This window comes from Carettochelys insculpta, chromosome 12 (assembly GCF_033958435.1).
Source record: "Carettochelys insculpta isolate YL-2023 chromosome 12, ASM3395843v1, whole genome shotgun sequence".
In the NCBI taxonomy this organism is placed as follows: Eukaryota; Metazoa; Chordata; order Testudines; family Carettochelyidae; genus Carettochelys; species Carettochelys insculpta.
The window spans coordinates 30,130,905-30,143,041 of record NC_134148.1 but is presented as its reverse complement, the minus strand read 5'-3'; the positions used below and the strand labels follow the sequence as shown (position 1 = coordinate 30,143,041).

The 12,137-nt window shown below is 47.4% G+C and overlaps 1 protein-coding gene across 2 annotated transcripts; it reads right to left on the bottom strand.

The window, feature by feature from the left end:
- Positions 1-2,025: 2,025 nt before the first annotated feature.
- PEX11A (peroxisomal biogenesis factor 11 alpha) lies at positions 2,026-12,097 on the bottom strand. Of its 2 annotated transcripts, none has more exons than XM_075006579.1 (4): positions 11,992-12,097; positions 10,845-10,960; positions 8,715-9,705; positions 2,026-2,172 (listed from the first exon to the last, which is right to left on the bottom strand). In XM_075006579.1, exons 1-3 carry the CDS (start codon positions 12,045-12,047, stop codon positions 9,134-9,136), a joined length of 744 nt encoding a protein of 247 aa, XP_074862680.1. In that variant the 5' UTR covers positions 12,048-12,097; the 3' UTR covers positions 2,026-2,172; positions 8,715-9,133. The 2 variants fall into 2 exon arrangements, with proteins under 2 accessions (XP_074862680.1, XP_074862681.1); XM_075006580.1 differs by lacking the exon at positions 11,992-12,097 and adding an exon at positions 11,477-11,677.
- Between the last annotated feature and the right edge of the window lie 40 nt (positions 12,098-12,137).

Sequence of the window (12,137 nt, the reverse complement as noted above, 5' to 3'; positions counted from 1 at the left end):
CTGGGTGCAACAGAGAGCCCTGCAAGAAACACTTGCTAATATGGGAGTGGGAATCTCAGTGACAACATTCACATAGCAACCGTCACCCAGGTATTCCTCATTCAACACAGCAAGTGTTTCACCTCCTGCTGCAACTGAGAGAGGGACCCCAGGGCTTGTCTTTGGTTTCTCTGCACCAATCAGAGTAGGAGGGGGAGAGAAAGGGCAGATGTGTTTATTTAACCATCATCTCCAGACACCCACTGGGGCCTTACCCTTGTGGTCTAGCACACCCTGTCACCACAACAGCAGGTGACGTGTAAGACCCTAAACAGAACAGAAAGTAGGTGAGTGGGACAATTTGTAAAGATGCACTATGGATTGAAACTCATTCGGCACCATTGGGACCTGACTGGTGCTGAACCATAGGAGGTCAGTATTGTCTAGCTGCATTACCAACGCCTCCACCGCTTACTGGGCTCTGAGAAGACATTTGGGGTAAACTGAAGCTAAACAACAGCACAGAACACAGAGAGCCGGCACTGGTGGCTGTAAACAAACTTTATGGGATGATGGGAAACTTGGCCACAACCACGATAAGTGAACATCCAGCTACTTAAAATCATGCCGGACCATGAATGTTATCGGACCAGAGAGGTTCAACCTGTACAGCCCCATTTAAGGGGCAGAGCTCCCTCTGGAAAAGCCCTCTGATGTGCAGTTCAAAGTCACTGGGTGCCTCTGCCCATGACTTGTTTGCAGGGGCTCGGTGCTGTGGTCATGTGGGGGGTAGTAATGATAATTCCCAGAGAACAGCCTGTGAGGACCCATTACAGCAAGGCAGAACTCTGGACTGAAAGCACTCTTAGAACATCGTGCTCATGCAAAGCAGGCAGTAAAAAAAAAAAAAAAAATCAAGCCACTCCTAGTTAAGTGACAACATCTTGACTCTGCCACTTTGTCCCTGGCCCTTATCACCCAGTGCAGTACAGGAGTCTGATTGGGGCACTACACAATGGAGAGGTTCTCCAAGTTACCTCAGTATGGTAGGAGGAATGGGCTAGATTGGGCTAAATCAATGCAGGGTGAATGGCAGCTATGAAGCAAGTGTTGTTTCTGGAATGCATGTTGCAGAGTGAAAGAAGATACTGGGGTTTCCTGTTGTCTCCAGGTGTGTGGGTGTGGGTGGGGGGATAGCTAGCATTCGAACTGGTGCCCAGACATGTCTGGAACAGATTACAGGTCTGTTTGTACAATACGTATGGAAGTTGATGGTATTTCCAGAGCTATCAATCCCTTAGCTCCTACTCTGAGGCCATCCCAATGGCTGTGCTTCTTTACTGTTGTACTTGATTCTCAGCTTGGTAGCAGCTTTGTGGTCCATACTGAAAAAGTTGGTAAGGACACTCACTGGGCAGAGGGATTGTTGATGGATGGGCAGTTAAAGGGTCAGAGATAAGGATCCTTTCCTATGCTGAACTGCTGAGTTTCTAGGCTTCATTTTTTGGGCTTCTTTGTTTATTTTTGGAAAAGAGACACCAAGAACCTGGAGTTTCAATAACTGATATTTATACTATTGATTAAATCCAATTTTTGTCTGACGATTTCCTTGATTTTGTTTAAGAAAAAGCATTTGAAAACACAGATATTGCTAAAGATTATCATGGTTTTCTTCCAACAAACACTGTATACTGCCACAATTAGATATGTTGCAAAGACAATGCTGATTTTTGCAACAGAAGACAGTATGGCATAATGTTTAAATCAAATGCTCCACTGGCAGTGTTAGCCTCCTCCTGCTCCTCAAGCCAGGCTCCAGCTGACGTTGCTCATACACAGCAGTCTTCATCAAAACAAAAAGTAGTCAAGTAGCACGTTAAAGACTAACAAAATAATTTATTAGGTGAGCTTTCGTGGGACAGACCCACTTCTTCAGACCATAGCCAGACCAGAACAGACTCAGTCTTTGCTGCTCTGCCTCTTGCCCACACTCACCTTCATGCTTCCATCCTGCATCTTCTGGCTCCTCTTTGCTGCCATCATGACATATCAGTTGGCAAAGCAAAGTCCAGAGCCTAATCAAGGAGCTCCCTGGGAACACAATGCTGGAAATAGTCTCAGCACTGGTCTTTAGTCAACCCGGTGGCTCCAACGGAGGCTCAAGCTGTAGGGTACATCATGACCTCTTGCATCCTAGACAGGCAGGAGCAGAGAGCTACGTTGAGACAGCACCAGCAACCCATCTAGCCAACTGAGCAGCAAAACTCCTAAATGATCCTCCTCAACTAGAGAAAGTATCTGCAATATAGACGCTTGAAGAAGAGGTTCAGAGGCATCAGCAGTTGGAGTTAGGGCTCATGTGCCTTGCAGAGCTGTGGGAAAACTCAGGATATGAGTAGCGGTGGTACCAAGTCATGACTGAGGGCCAGCAGCACAACTGCATGAGGAGGACTAGACCGGGGACTGCCAGCCAGGACTGAAGGGCATTAGCAGAGCTGCGCAAAGAACCAAGAATAAGAGTAGCACGAGGTGCAGCAGCTCAGAATTGAGGTGCACTGGCAAAGCTGAGGATAAAGGTCAGGGCTGGATTAGCTGGTGCCATTGCAAGGCAGGGTGAAGGAGCACTGACAGAGCTCAAGCAGCAGTGAGCACACTCCACACATGCAGTGCCAGCTCTGAAGCACTCAGAAGGCAAAACGCACTCCACCTGCTCAGGAGCACAGCCCACTGCTAGTTCAGATACAGATTCCATCTAGTGCACTTCAACAGCACAGTGCATGCTCTGTCCACTGGGGCCAGTGCTTTCCCAAAGCCAGCGCAGGAAGTTGCCTATTTCAGTCTCCAAAACCCCAATTCCAACCTTACGACATCCCCTATTGCCACTTCCAGCAAGGACTCCTTCTTTCCCACCAACAGATTAAATGCAGAGCCATTAAGCAGAACATCTTTGCCAGCTTCCCCTTCCTTCCATAGAATTAGGGAGGCTGTACACTAGGCATACACCTGCAGTTGATTACTCACGGAGCACCAGTAGGACGCTGTCATCAGCAGGGTGCTAGGAGCCGAGCGTATCTGGTTGTGCTGTTCCAGGGAGCAGATTCTCTGACACAGATGTGTCTTATCACAGACAGTACTGCCACAAAGCCCCACCTCCCAGCTGCATGAGTCTAAGAGTTTGCATGTTGCTGTGGTAACATGACAAAAGGCACTCTCAGGCCATATCAAATGCAAAACAGATGTCTGCATGACCAGTCTGGAAAATTATAGATCCTAGCAAGAGACACACAGAACTTGCATCTAACTCAATCCCACCAAAACAACAGGAACAGGGGAATTAAAATCCATCAACACCTAGAGAATGGAGCCATGAGCAATAGGCATCATGAAGGCAGTCTGGTTTGCCAGCCCTGGTGGCTCTTACTGGCAGAGTGACGATGTTAGTGCATAGATGGAATACAGTAGGATGGTCCTATTTGGGACTGAAAGCTTAATTCATTGGAAAAAGACACTGTTGTGTGGACTGAAAACAGGCTTTGAAGGAGAAAAATAAAAGGGGACTTATTGAGTTGGGAGAGGAGTACAGTGGCGAGCACAGAGATTATAATTCAGACTGGATTTATTTAACTTCTTCTCTTGGATGTGGCACATTGGTACAATTCTCATAGACATACAGGCCAGTTCTACGCTAGGAATTAAAGTCAAATGTAGGCATGCAATTCCAGCTACAGCAATAGTGTAGCTAGAACAGACTTCTTTCCAGTTGAGTTACCTGGTCAACCTCCCTTATGCCTCATGATATTGAGAAGTACAAGGGGTGACTGCCAAACCCAGATAGTTTGACTTTACGCATCCTCACCAGGCACACACAACTGAACCCCAGAAGACCAACCCTGACTGGATTGATCTGCCACATGGTGAAGCCATACCCCGATAACCTGGAAGGAGTGGTGAATGCTAGAGGACAGAGAAATAATGCAAAGGGCCCCCTGTGAGGTGAGAAGCCCAGAGATGCTCAGTGGCAGGGAGGAATCCAGGGGGTCAGCAATGGCAAAGACTGATTGTTTGCAGATATCAAGCTGGGCTGTTTTGAAGCAGCCAGCAGCAGATTCGTAGGGGAAGCCCCTAGCCACCAGAGCAGATAGCCCCTGCTTGCTCACTGGCTCCTTCATGGTTCCACTTCCCCCACCTTTACAAACAGGGGAAAGACAGTGCAGGTCCGTCAATGCTCAGAGCTTCACATCCTCCCTTAAGCTAGATAATGAGGGAGGTGTAACTCTTAGAATAACCACACACCCAAACTAGGGCAGGTGGGTGGGTCAGCCGGTTATGTGGGTATTTTGAGGCAGATGGAGGAGGGTGACTTGGAGTCTGAGCTTTGGGGAACACACCTTCCTCATACTGAAGAAGGCAGTGTGCACAGGATAACTGCTCCGCCTTACACACCTCAAGCCACATAAGTCTAGCGCTTTTCCCTTTCTGGCTGAGCTCCCCACCCAATGGAGGTGAAAGGCAGCATAACAGTCTGCCAACTTTCCAGGCTACCCCATGATGAGTCACTGTGCTCCAGACAACAGGGCAAAGGGCACCAGCTGCTCCAAAGCTGTGGCACATGGATTTTGCAATGGTTGTTCTTTTTGACCTTGCTAGCCTCCAGTGAAAGCACAACTGACTATTCAGAAGGGGCAAGCGTGTGGCTGAGCCTCCCTCACAACTGGCTTCAGCAAGAATTCAGACATAACATACCCTCTACCCTGTTAATGTCTTCATTTCATATCCCTCACTGCCCTATTGCAAGACAAAGGCTCCCAGCACTGTCCCAGCCCTCTGTCCTTCCCAGCCCCTCTAGAGCACAAAGGTCTCATCAAAGCGTTCCCATCCTCCCATCTGTTCTTAGACCACTGCCCCCTCCAGCTAGCCAGGCACATGCTGTCCATGGCACAGGAAGCACCTCTACCTCTTCCGACGAGGGATTAAGCTCACAAAAACTACCTAGGATCAGCGAGCTGAAGCCTTTATGAGCTTAGCGTTGCCAAGTCTGCTACTTATCCAATGTTACTGGTGGGAGAAGGGGTTGAGCTGGAGCTCAAGTGACACAGGGATCACAGATATTGTCAAATTACTCAAGGAGCACCTGGCTCCTGGCACTTCACAAGAAGTGAAAGAAACTCTCCTTTTAAATTAGAGCCACGCTCAGTGCCTTGCTTGTTGTCCAAGGGCACCAGGCTGCCACTTTCAACCCACTTGTGGCTTTTCTGTTAGCCCCATGGGCCCACCTAAGGCCCAGTTTTGATCATTGCACTGTGCACTATTCCCCATTTCAATGGGCAGTTCTTCATTGCCAGCCCTAAATAGTTATGCATTATTAAACTGCTGTGGCAGTTCACCCTACAACTCTGGGAACTTGCTGGGTTACACAGAAGACACTAAGCACCAGCAGATGAAAGCAGCAGTGCCTATATTGGACAGAAGGCCTCAGGACTAGTTCAGTGGCAGTAGGTCAGATCTATTTCCGTTTAAACAAGATCTTCTCACAGAATTTATTTTGGCGCACTTTGTTATCCAGGCTGTTAAGCACCTTGAAGTATATCTGCTCCCTCACCTCCATTCTAAACGAAATAAGCTCATGTCAGTTCTGATGAGAGTGGCCAAGCTTCCCCCTTCCCTGTGCCCCTCAGAGGAAAGGTCTGTAACCCAGCTACACACAGGGAGAGCATATCACTTTCACCTTCCACCATCTCCTCAACACATATCCATGAACCAGACACAGATTCACACTCAGCTTCAGTTTATTAGTTGTGTGCACAAGCCGCAGACCTTATTCTATCATCCTGGAAGAAGATGACCTAAGGAAGAGGCACTTATTGGTTGATTCCCAGCTTCAGTTATATCAAGCAAAATTAGAGTACATTAAACTCCTAGTTTACACTTTGCAGGGGGAACTGCAAATATTAATTTCTAAAACCCAGTGACCTATCTAAGAAACAGACTAGGACAGGCCTGTTGGAATCCCACAGCAGTGATTGGAAGCCCTAAGCATTCTTGCCAGAGCCGGGTGGTGGTGTTACAGGGTCACACTGCCCTGAAGAAGAGAGCCTGTGTGAAAGTCCTTTATTTAGGTCCCTCTCCACATAGGAAGTTGTTTTTTTCCACTCTCAGGCTGTGTCACCTGGAATTGTGAGGCCTAGACTGGTCCTTCCACAGTCCATCTAACAGAAAGCTGCTAGGAAAGCCACCCCAATATTTTAAAAAGTTACTCTCTATATTTACAAGCTACAATCAACCCACTGATGCAGAGAAATACAGCCAAAATCAAGGGAAGGTCTATTTTTAATCTGACCTCTTCCCAACAAAGAGTTCGATCATAATGTAACTTCCTACAAGTAGGCAAGATAGAGAGGTCTGTAAACAAAGGGAAATTAATTCCGCCCTCCCTAAAGTTGATCACCATAGCTCCTCTTACCTACTCTAGCTCACCTCCTAATAAAACAGGGTGATGGCTAAACTGCCTGTCAGAGAAAGTGGGCAGCAACTTGCCAGGAGCCCAATGGCTGACAACAGATGGAGCTGAGCACAGCCATGTTCATCAGCAACAAGGAGAGGAGGGCCATGAAGACAAGAGAGGGTCTGCAGAGCTCTTCTAATGCAGAAGCTGCAATGCTCTGTAGTGGCCTGACCTAGAAACTAGGACCTGCAGTTTCTATGAGCTGCAGTTTCACATTAACAAAAAAAGAGGCAGCAGAAGGCCACACTGAAGAACTCTATAAACATTCAGTCTCCAGGACACATCTTAGCCAACTGGCCATGGACTGCAGCCTCCTGTTTAAAACATTCCATTGAAACACTAACATTTTACATTAAAAGTGGACACATCAAACACAGCCCCTAGTAGAAAAATGACATGAAATTAGCAGAGATACTTTATTAGCCTGTTTGCTGAAATCCAGGCCCTTTTGCTTTTCAGGAAAGAGAACTGGGTAACGTCCTATAATTTCTGCTTCAAATCAGACAACCGAATCCATGGGCTCTGGTAATATTAACCAGCTTCCACATGTACTTAAACACAGAAAGGCTCTGCAGCGGTGGAAAGCAGAGATCAGAGACCAGGCACAGACCAAGAGATGGGATCCTTTTGGTTCTTGCCTCACAGGTAAATTCTACAGGTGTTGAGCAACAGATGCTTATGAAACTGGGACTTTTGTAAATTTAGTTTGCCTCACCCAAAAGGATGTCAAACAATGCACATATTACACAAACAATTAGACACAGTGTTTCCTCAATAATACAAGGCAACATTCCAACCCAGATGGTTGGGATTACAAAAGGCACTTCAGAGTGGTAGAACCCACACAAAGAGGTGATATGAAACAACCACTTGTCCTTACCCGAGTAGGTGACCATGACCGTGGAGAGAGTCAGACAAAAGGCTCTTTTCTTGCAAGCACATATCAAAGGACTTTGACATCAACAAGCCCATCCCAGTCCACCATAGGTTGAAACAGTCTGGTGCAGCACTCTCTGATCCAGCAATGTTCATCCTCTCACAGGACAGCAGATATATTTCTACATCAGAAATTGCCTGGCCCAGGGAACCCCAGGTGTGCTGAGCTGGTCTGGCTGGTGGGCCAGGTGTACAGCCCACTGGCAGGTATCCTGGCTGGCAATCCCACCGGGGCAGAGAGCCCCAGCACTGTCAGGAAGCTCCACCAACAGGCCCATGCCAGGGTGCTTGGCTAGGAGCAGAGCTCCTCCTCCCACCAGCAGCACCATGTCAAGGAGCCCTGCCAGGAGTGGAGCCCCACCACGCAGCGTGAGGGCCAGGAAGCAGCCAGAAGGAGAGCCCAACCAGGAGACTGGTGGCCCTACAGTTGAGCCCAGAGGCCTGACCTTCCCTGGTCCAGCAAATTCCCTTCTTCGGGACTACTCAGATCCCAACGGTGCTGGACCAGGGAGGTATAGCCTGTAGTGCAAGTTTCCTTTTTGGAGAGCACCCCATGACAGTCAGCCCAACTCACTCACCAGCACCCTGAGGCAGGTTTTTCCTCTATAGCATGTGCATTTAAAACCAATTATATCTGAAAACTCTCAGTAACACTAAAGCAGCATTAATGCAAGAGCTGTTTTAGAGAGTACAAAAAGTATCACCCTCCTGGGACTGCAAGGTTTTGTGTGTGTATATGGGGGAAGACCAGTACTGAACAATGGTGCCATATAAGCAGCATTGAGACTGAAATCCTTTGCTTATCCTCAACATGAGCAGCACTGAAGTAAGCTTGCCACATATACTGGGGAAAAATCAGTATACCTAACCACGACCTGAAAAGACCCTTCTCTAGAGAGGAACTCAGAATCCATGGCACAAGCAATCCTTGGCTTTGCATTGTTGACAAAGAGGAGATGAGGTGGTGGTTGTTGGGCTGTAGACTTCTATTTACTATGAACTGGATCCAGCACCACCAACACACATTCAACAACTGTCACTATCACTAAACAGGAGCACTTTTCATTATCACTAAACAGGAGCACTAAGCACTACCAGCTTGGTCTAGGTTTGAACCACTATCTACAGATGAAAAACTCCATAAATACATTTCCCAGTCCCCCAGCATCATTCAGTCTCATCACAGAATACTTTTTGATCCAGGCCATTTGAACACCAGATCCCAATGCATTCATGGTATCAACATGTTTGAGTCTGCCTAAAAGAAAAAAAAAAATTGTATGAATTGCTCCCCCACCTCATTGGTAAATTCCACCTTTCCAGTGTCAGCATCACTGCTTACGGCTTTTTATATAGCTATAAAAAGAGAGGTGCCTACGCACCTCTTCCAAGTTTATGTTAAAATACAGCAAATAGCAACATCTCCTCAACTAGCAGCAATTGGTAAAGTCTTGATTTCCATGTTGCACGATATTCTTCAAGGAGGTTTTGCTCAGTCCTTGCTCAGGCTCTTCACTGGTCTCCAAAATATAGTGCATCACAGCACAGAAAAGCTCCTGATCTGAGGACACCAGGAACAAGAAGGAAGTAAAGCTGGCTCTTCCAGGGAACAAACCACATATGAAGAATGATCATCAAATAAGTTCATCCTGGGGATGAAAGCTGTCAGGGAAGCAAAACTGTCAGCTCACTGTGTTTGATGCAGTTGCTCTCCAATCAGTATTTCAGCTTCATATGTGGACTTGCCACTGTGAGGATCCCCATTATGGAGGAGAGGAGGCCACAGAACCCAATAACTCCTGGATTGGTTTTGTAGATTCCCAGCTGATCCAAGGGACTAGAGAGATCACAAAGGTTCTTCATGGTGTCTAGTAATAGGGGAGGGTGTTTTCTCAGTGTGTGGTACAGCAGGAGGAGAAAAGGCTGTAACCCAACAGTTCCCACGAAGATCAGCTCCTTGTCTTGTTCATCACAGCGAGAAGGGTTCTGCTGCTTTGCCTTTTCCTTTTGAGCCTCTTGCTCCATCCGCCAAGAGATTTCATACAAATTCCTGGTCAGATTCATCAGCAATGAATAGTAATAGCATTTGGTAGCCCAGTTCCTCCACTTCTGCTTGTTAATGTCAGAGATGAGTCCAACACTCTTCACCCACAGGACTGTGTCACAGATGAAATACAAGACACGGCTGAAGTTGGAAGCTGTCAGGCAGAGACGAGGTACCAGGTCTGGTAGCTGGGTAGTTCGCCTGGCTGCTACCATAGCATGCACCAGGTTGCCCAGTCTGAACACTGCAAGAGAACCCAGAGAAGTTAGAATGGCTCACTCCCTGCTGGCTGCCATTCTGTAGGCTGCCATCCAGTTCTGCTTCTCAGTAACTAACTGGTCTTCCAGTCCTTGTATATTTAAATATTTGCTTTTCATCTGAGGGTAACTGCATTTGCAGAAGCAAGGTACTGACAACAGTAGAGCCATCTATAGTAAACAGATACAGTTCAAACTTCCCCCACATAGTATTGTAGATGCACCTTTATATTCGCTTGCAGCATCCCCTGCCATTCCATTCATGCCACACAGCTCTGCCATTGCCCACCTGTCTGTTGTGAACACCCTCTACTACACCAGTCTCATTCTGGGGTCTCTTCTGAATAGGTATGACTAATCATGCTAAGTTCTACCATGCAAGTCAGAGAATATAGGCAGATACACTGCACTAACCTGAAGAGGATTTAACTCAGCTCCCTGGAAGGAAGTTGCTAGTATACCAATCCCATTACATCTGTGAGCTACACCCTTTCTAAATTATTCTTGAGGGCTAATGATTCACTCTCTGACCAACTACGAACAATGCCTTTCTTCAGCTGCACACTTTTAGGGCAACTATGCTATAGCTAGTTCCCTTCCAAAAGTGTAATTTATTTCAGTTTGCAGCATCAGTTTTAGGAAAATATGAAGATATACCTATCTCACAGAGCTGGAAGGGACCTTCAGAGATCATTGAGTCCAGTCCTCTGCCCATTCAGCGGGATGTATCACCATCATTGACAGATTTTTTTTTAAATCTGTTTGCCCTAGATCCCTAAATGTCCCCCTCAAAGGCTGAACTCACAACCCTGGGTTTAGCTGACCAATGTTCAGACCACTGAGCTATCCTCCTTCCGACAAGTCTGTTTTCTCTTATTCCACAGCACTGGCTCCATTATGTGTATTTTGAGCAATATTAATCATACAACACAGCAGGTAATAAAGTGAGCTTAATCCTGGTGGGGGAAGAAGCATGTATCTACTATTTCACAAGTACACAAACTGAGGTCCTGCGATCCAAGGCTTCATAGTAAGTTAACCACTTATGAGCTGGCACAACTGGCGTCTGCTTGGATGGAATAAGCAATACGAAGCAGGACCAAACCTCTGGACATAGGGTACTTACATTTACGGCCAGAGCGCATGCTAGATTCCAATTGCTTGAGCTTCATTATCATCACCTCTTTGTCAGACTTACTTGCTAATAAATAGTTAAGTAGCATGCATGTGTATTGAATGGCTCTGGAATGGGAAAAAAATAAGAAAAATTGTTCACAGAAGACACAAGGACCATCAATTTGGGAGAGGCAGGAGAGAGAAAAAGAACAATTTCATTCCAAGCCTGGGACTCTCTGTGGACATTACTCATGCATCAGCACCAAGAGGTAGAAAGATGACATGATATTATTTGGTAAGTTCAGCACTTTAAGGCATGCAGTGTGAGAAGCAATGCATATGCAATGTAAACATGACAATGGAGGACCATGCAACAGGCAGCCCATAAAGGTTTTAGTTGGGCACATTTGGCAGCAATATAATGGATACTGCCTGAAACACCCACTTGCAAATACTGCAAAAATGCTAGCTTGCAGCAAGGGTCCAGGACTACAAGGGATAATGCCAGTTTCCCAGATGGAGAAGATGCAGATCAGCAAAAAATATCTTTTCCAGATCTGCTATTTGTATTGTGGCCCAACCAGTCACTAAGCAGCAATACCCACTAGAATAAACAGAATATGGAAAAACACCATAGCTTACAGATGAATAATCAGGAAACTTGAGCTGGTTGGTGGCAGGCCATTGGGGAAAACAGCTCACCCCTCCCTCGACATCTGAGGAAGGTGCTCAAAGAACAGTAATAGCCAAGACAGCAAGGACCCAACTCTTACTTTTCATCAAAGGCTGGTGGCTCTCTGAAGCGCAACGACTCTGACACCACACAGGGATATTGCCTCAGCACTGACTGGGAGACCCTACTGAGTAGCAGAGCACACCCACCACCTCATAAGGGTGTAGTTACAGCACTGACTAGGGCAGCGTGCCCGACACTTAGCCCCACAGCACTCACACCCACCCCACAAGGGTACAGGCTCAGCACTGCCTGGGGGACCCGCCTGTAGTGAGTCCCACAGCACGGCGCTGGGGCACTAGAGCCAGGCGCCAGGTCAGGGCAGGCCCCGGCACCACAAAGGAATCCCTCTCCGTGCGCTGCCAAGGGAGGACTGGGGGCAGGCTGCAGGCAGAGCTCAGCCCGAGCCCCCGGCCCCGCTCACCGGAAGAGCCGGTCCCGGCCCCGGGTCTGGTTACTGAAGTCCACGAACGCCTCCATGCTGCCGGAAAACCCCCTCCGTCTCCTGCCCTGGCCGGGCTTTACCCCACCCGCCGCCCGGGACACACGGACAAGTTCCGCCCCGGGGCG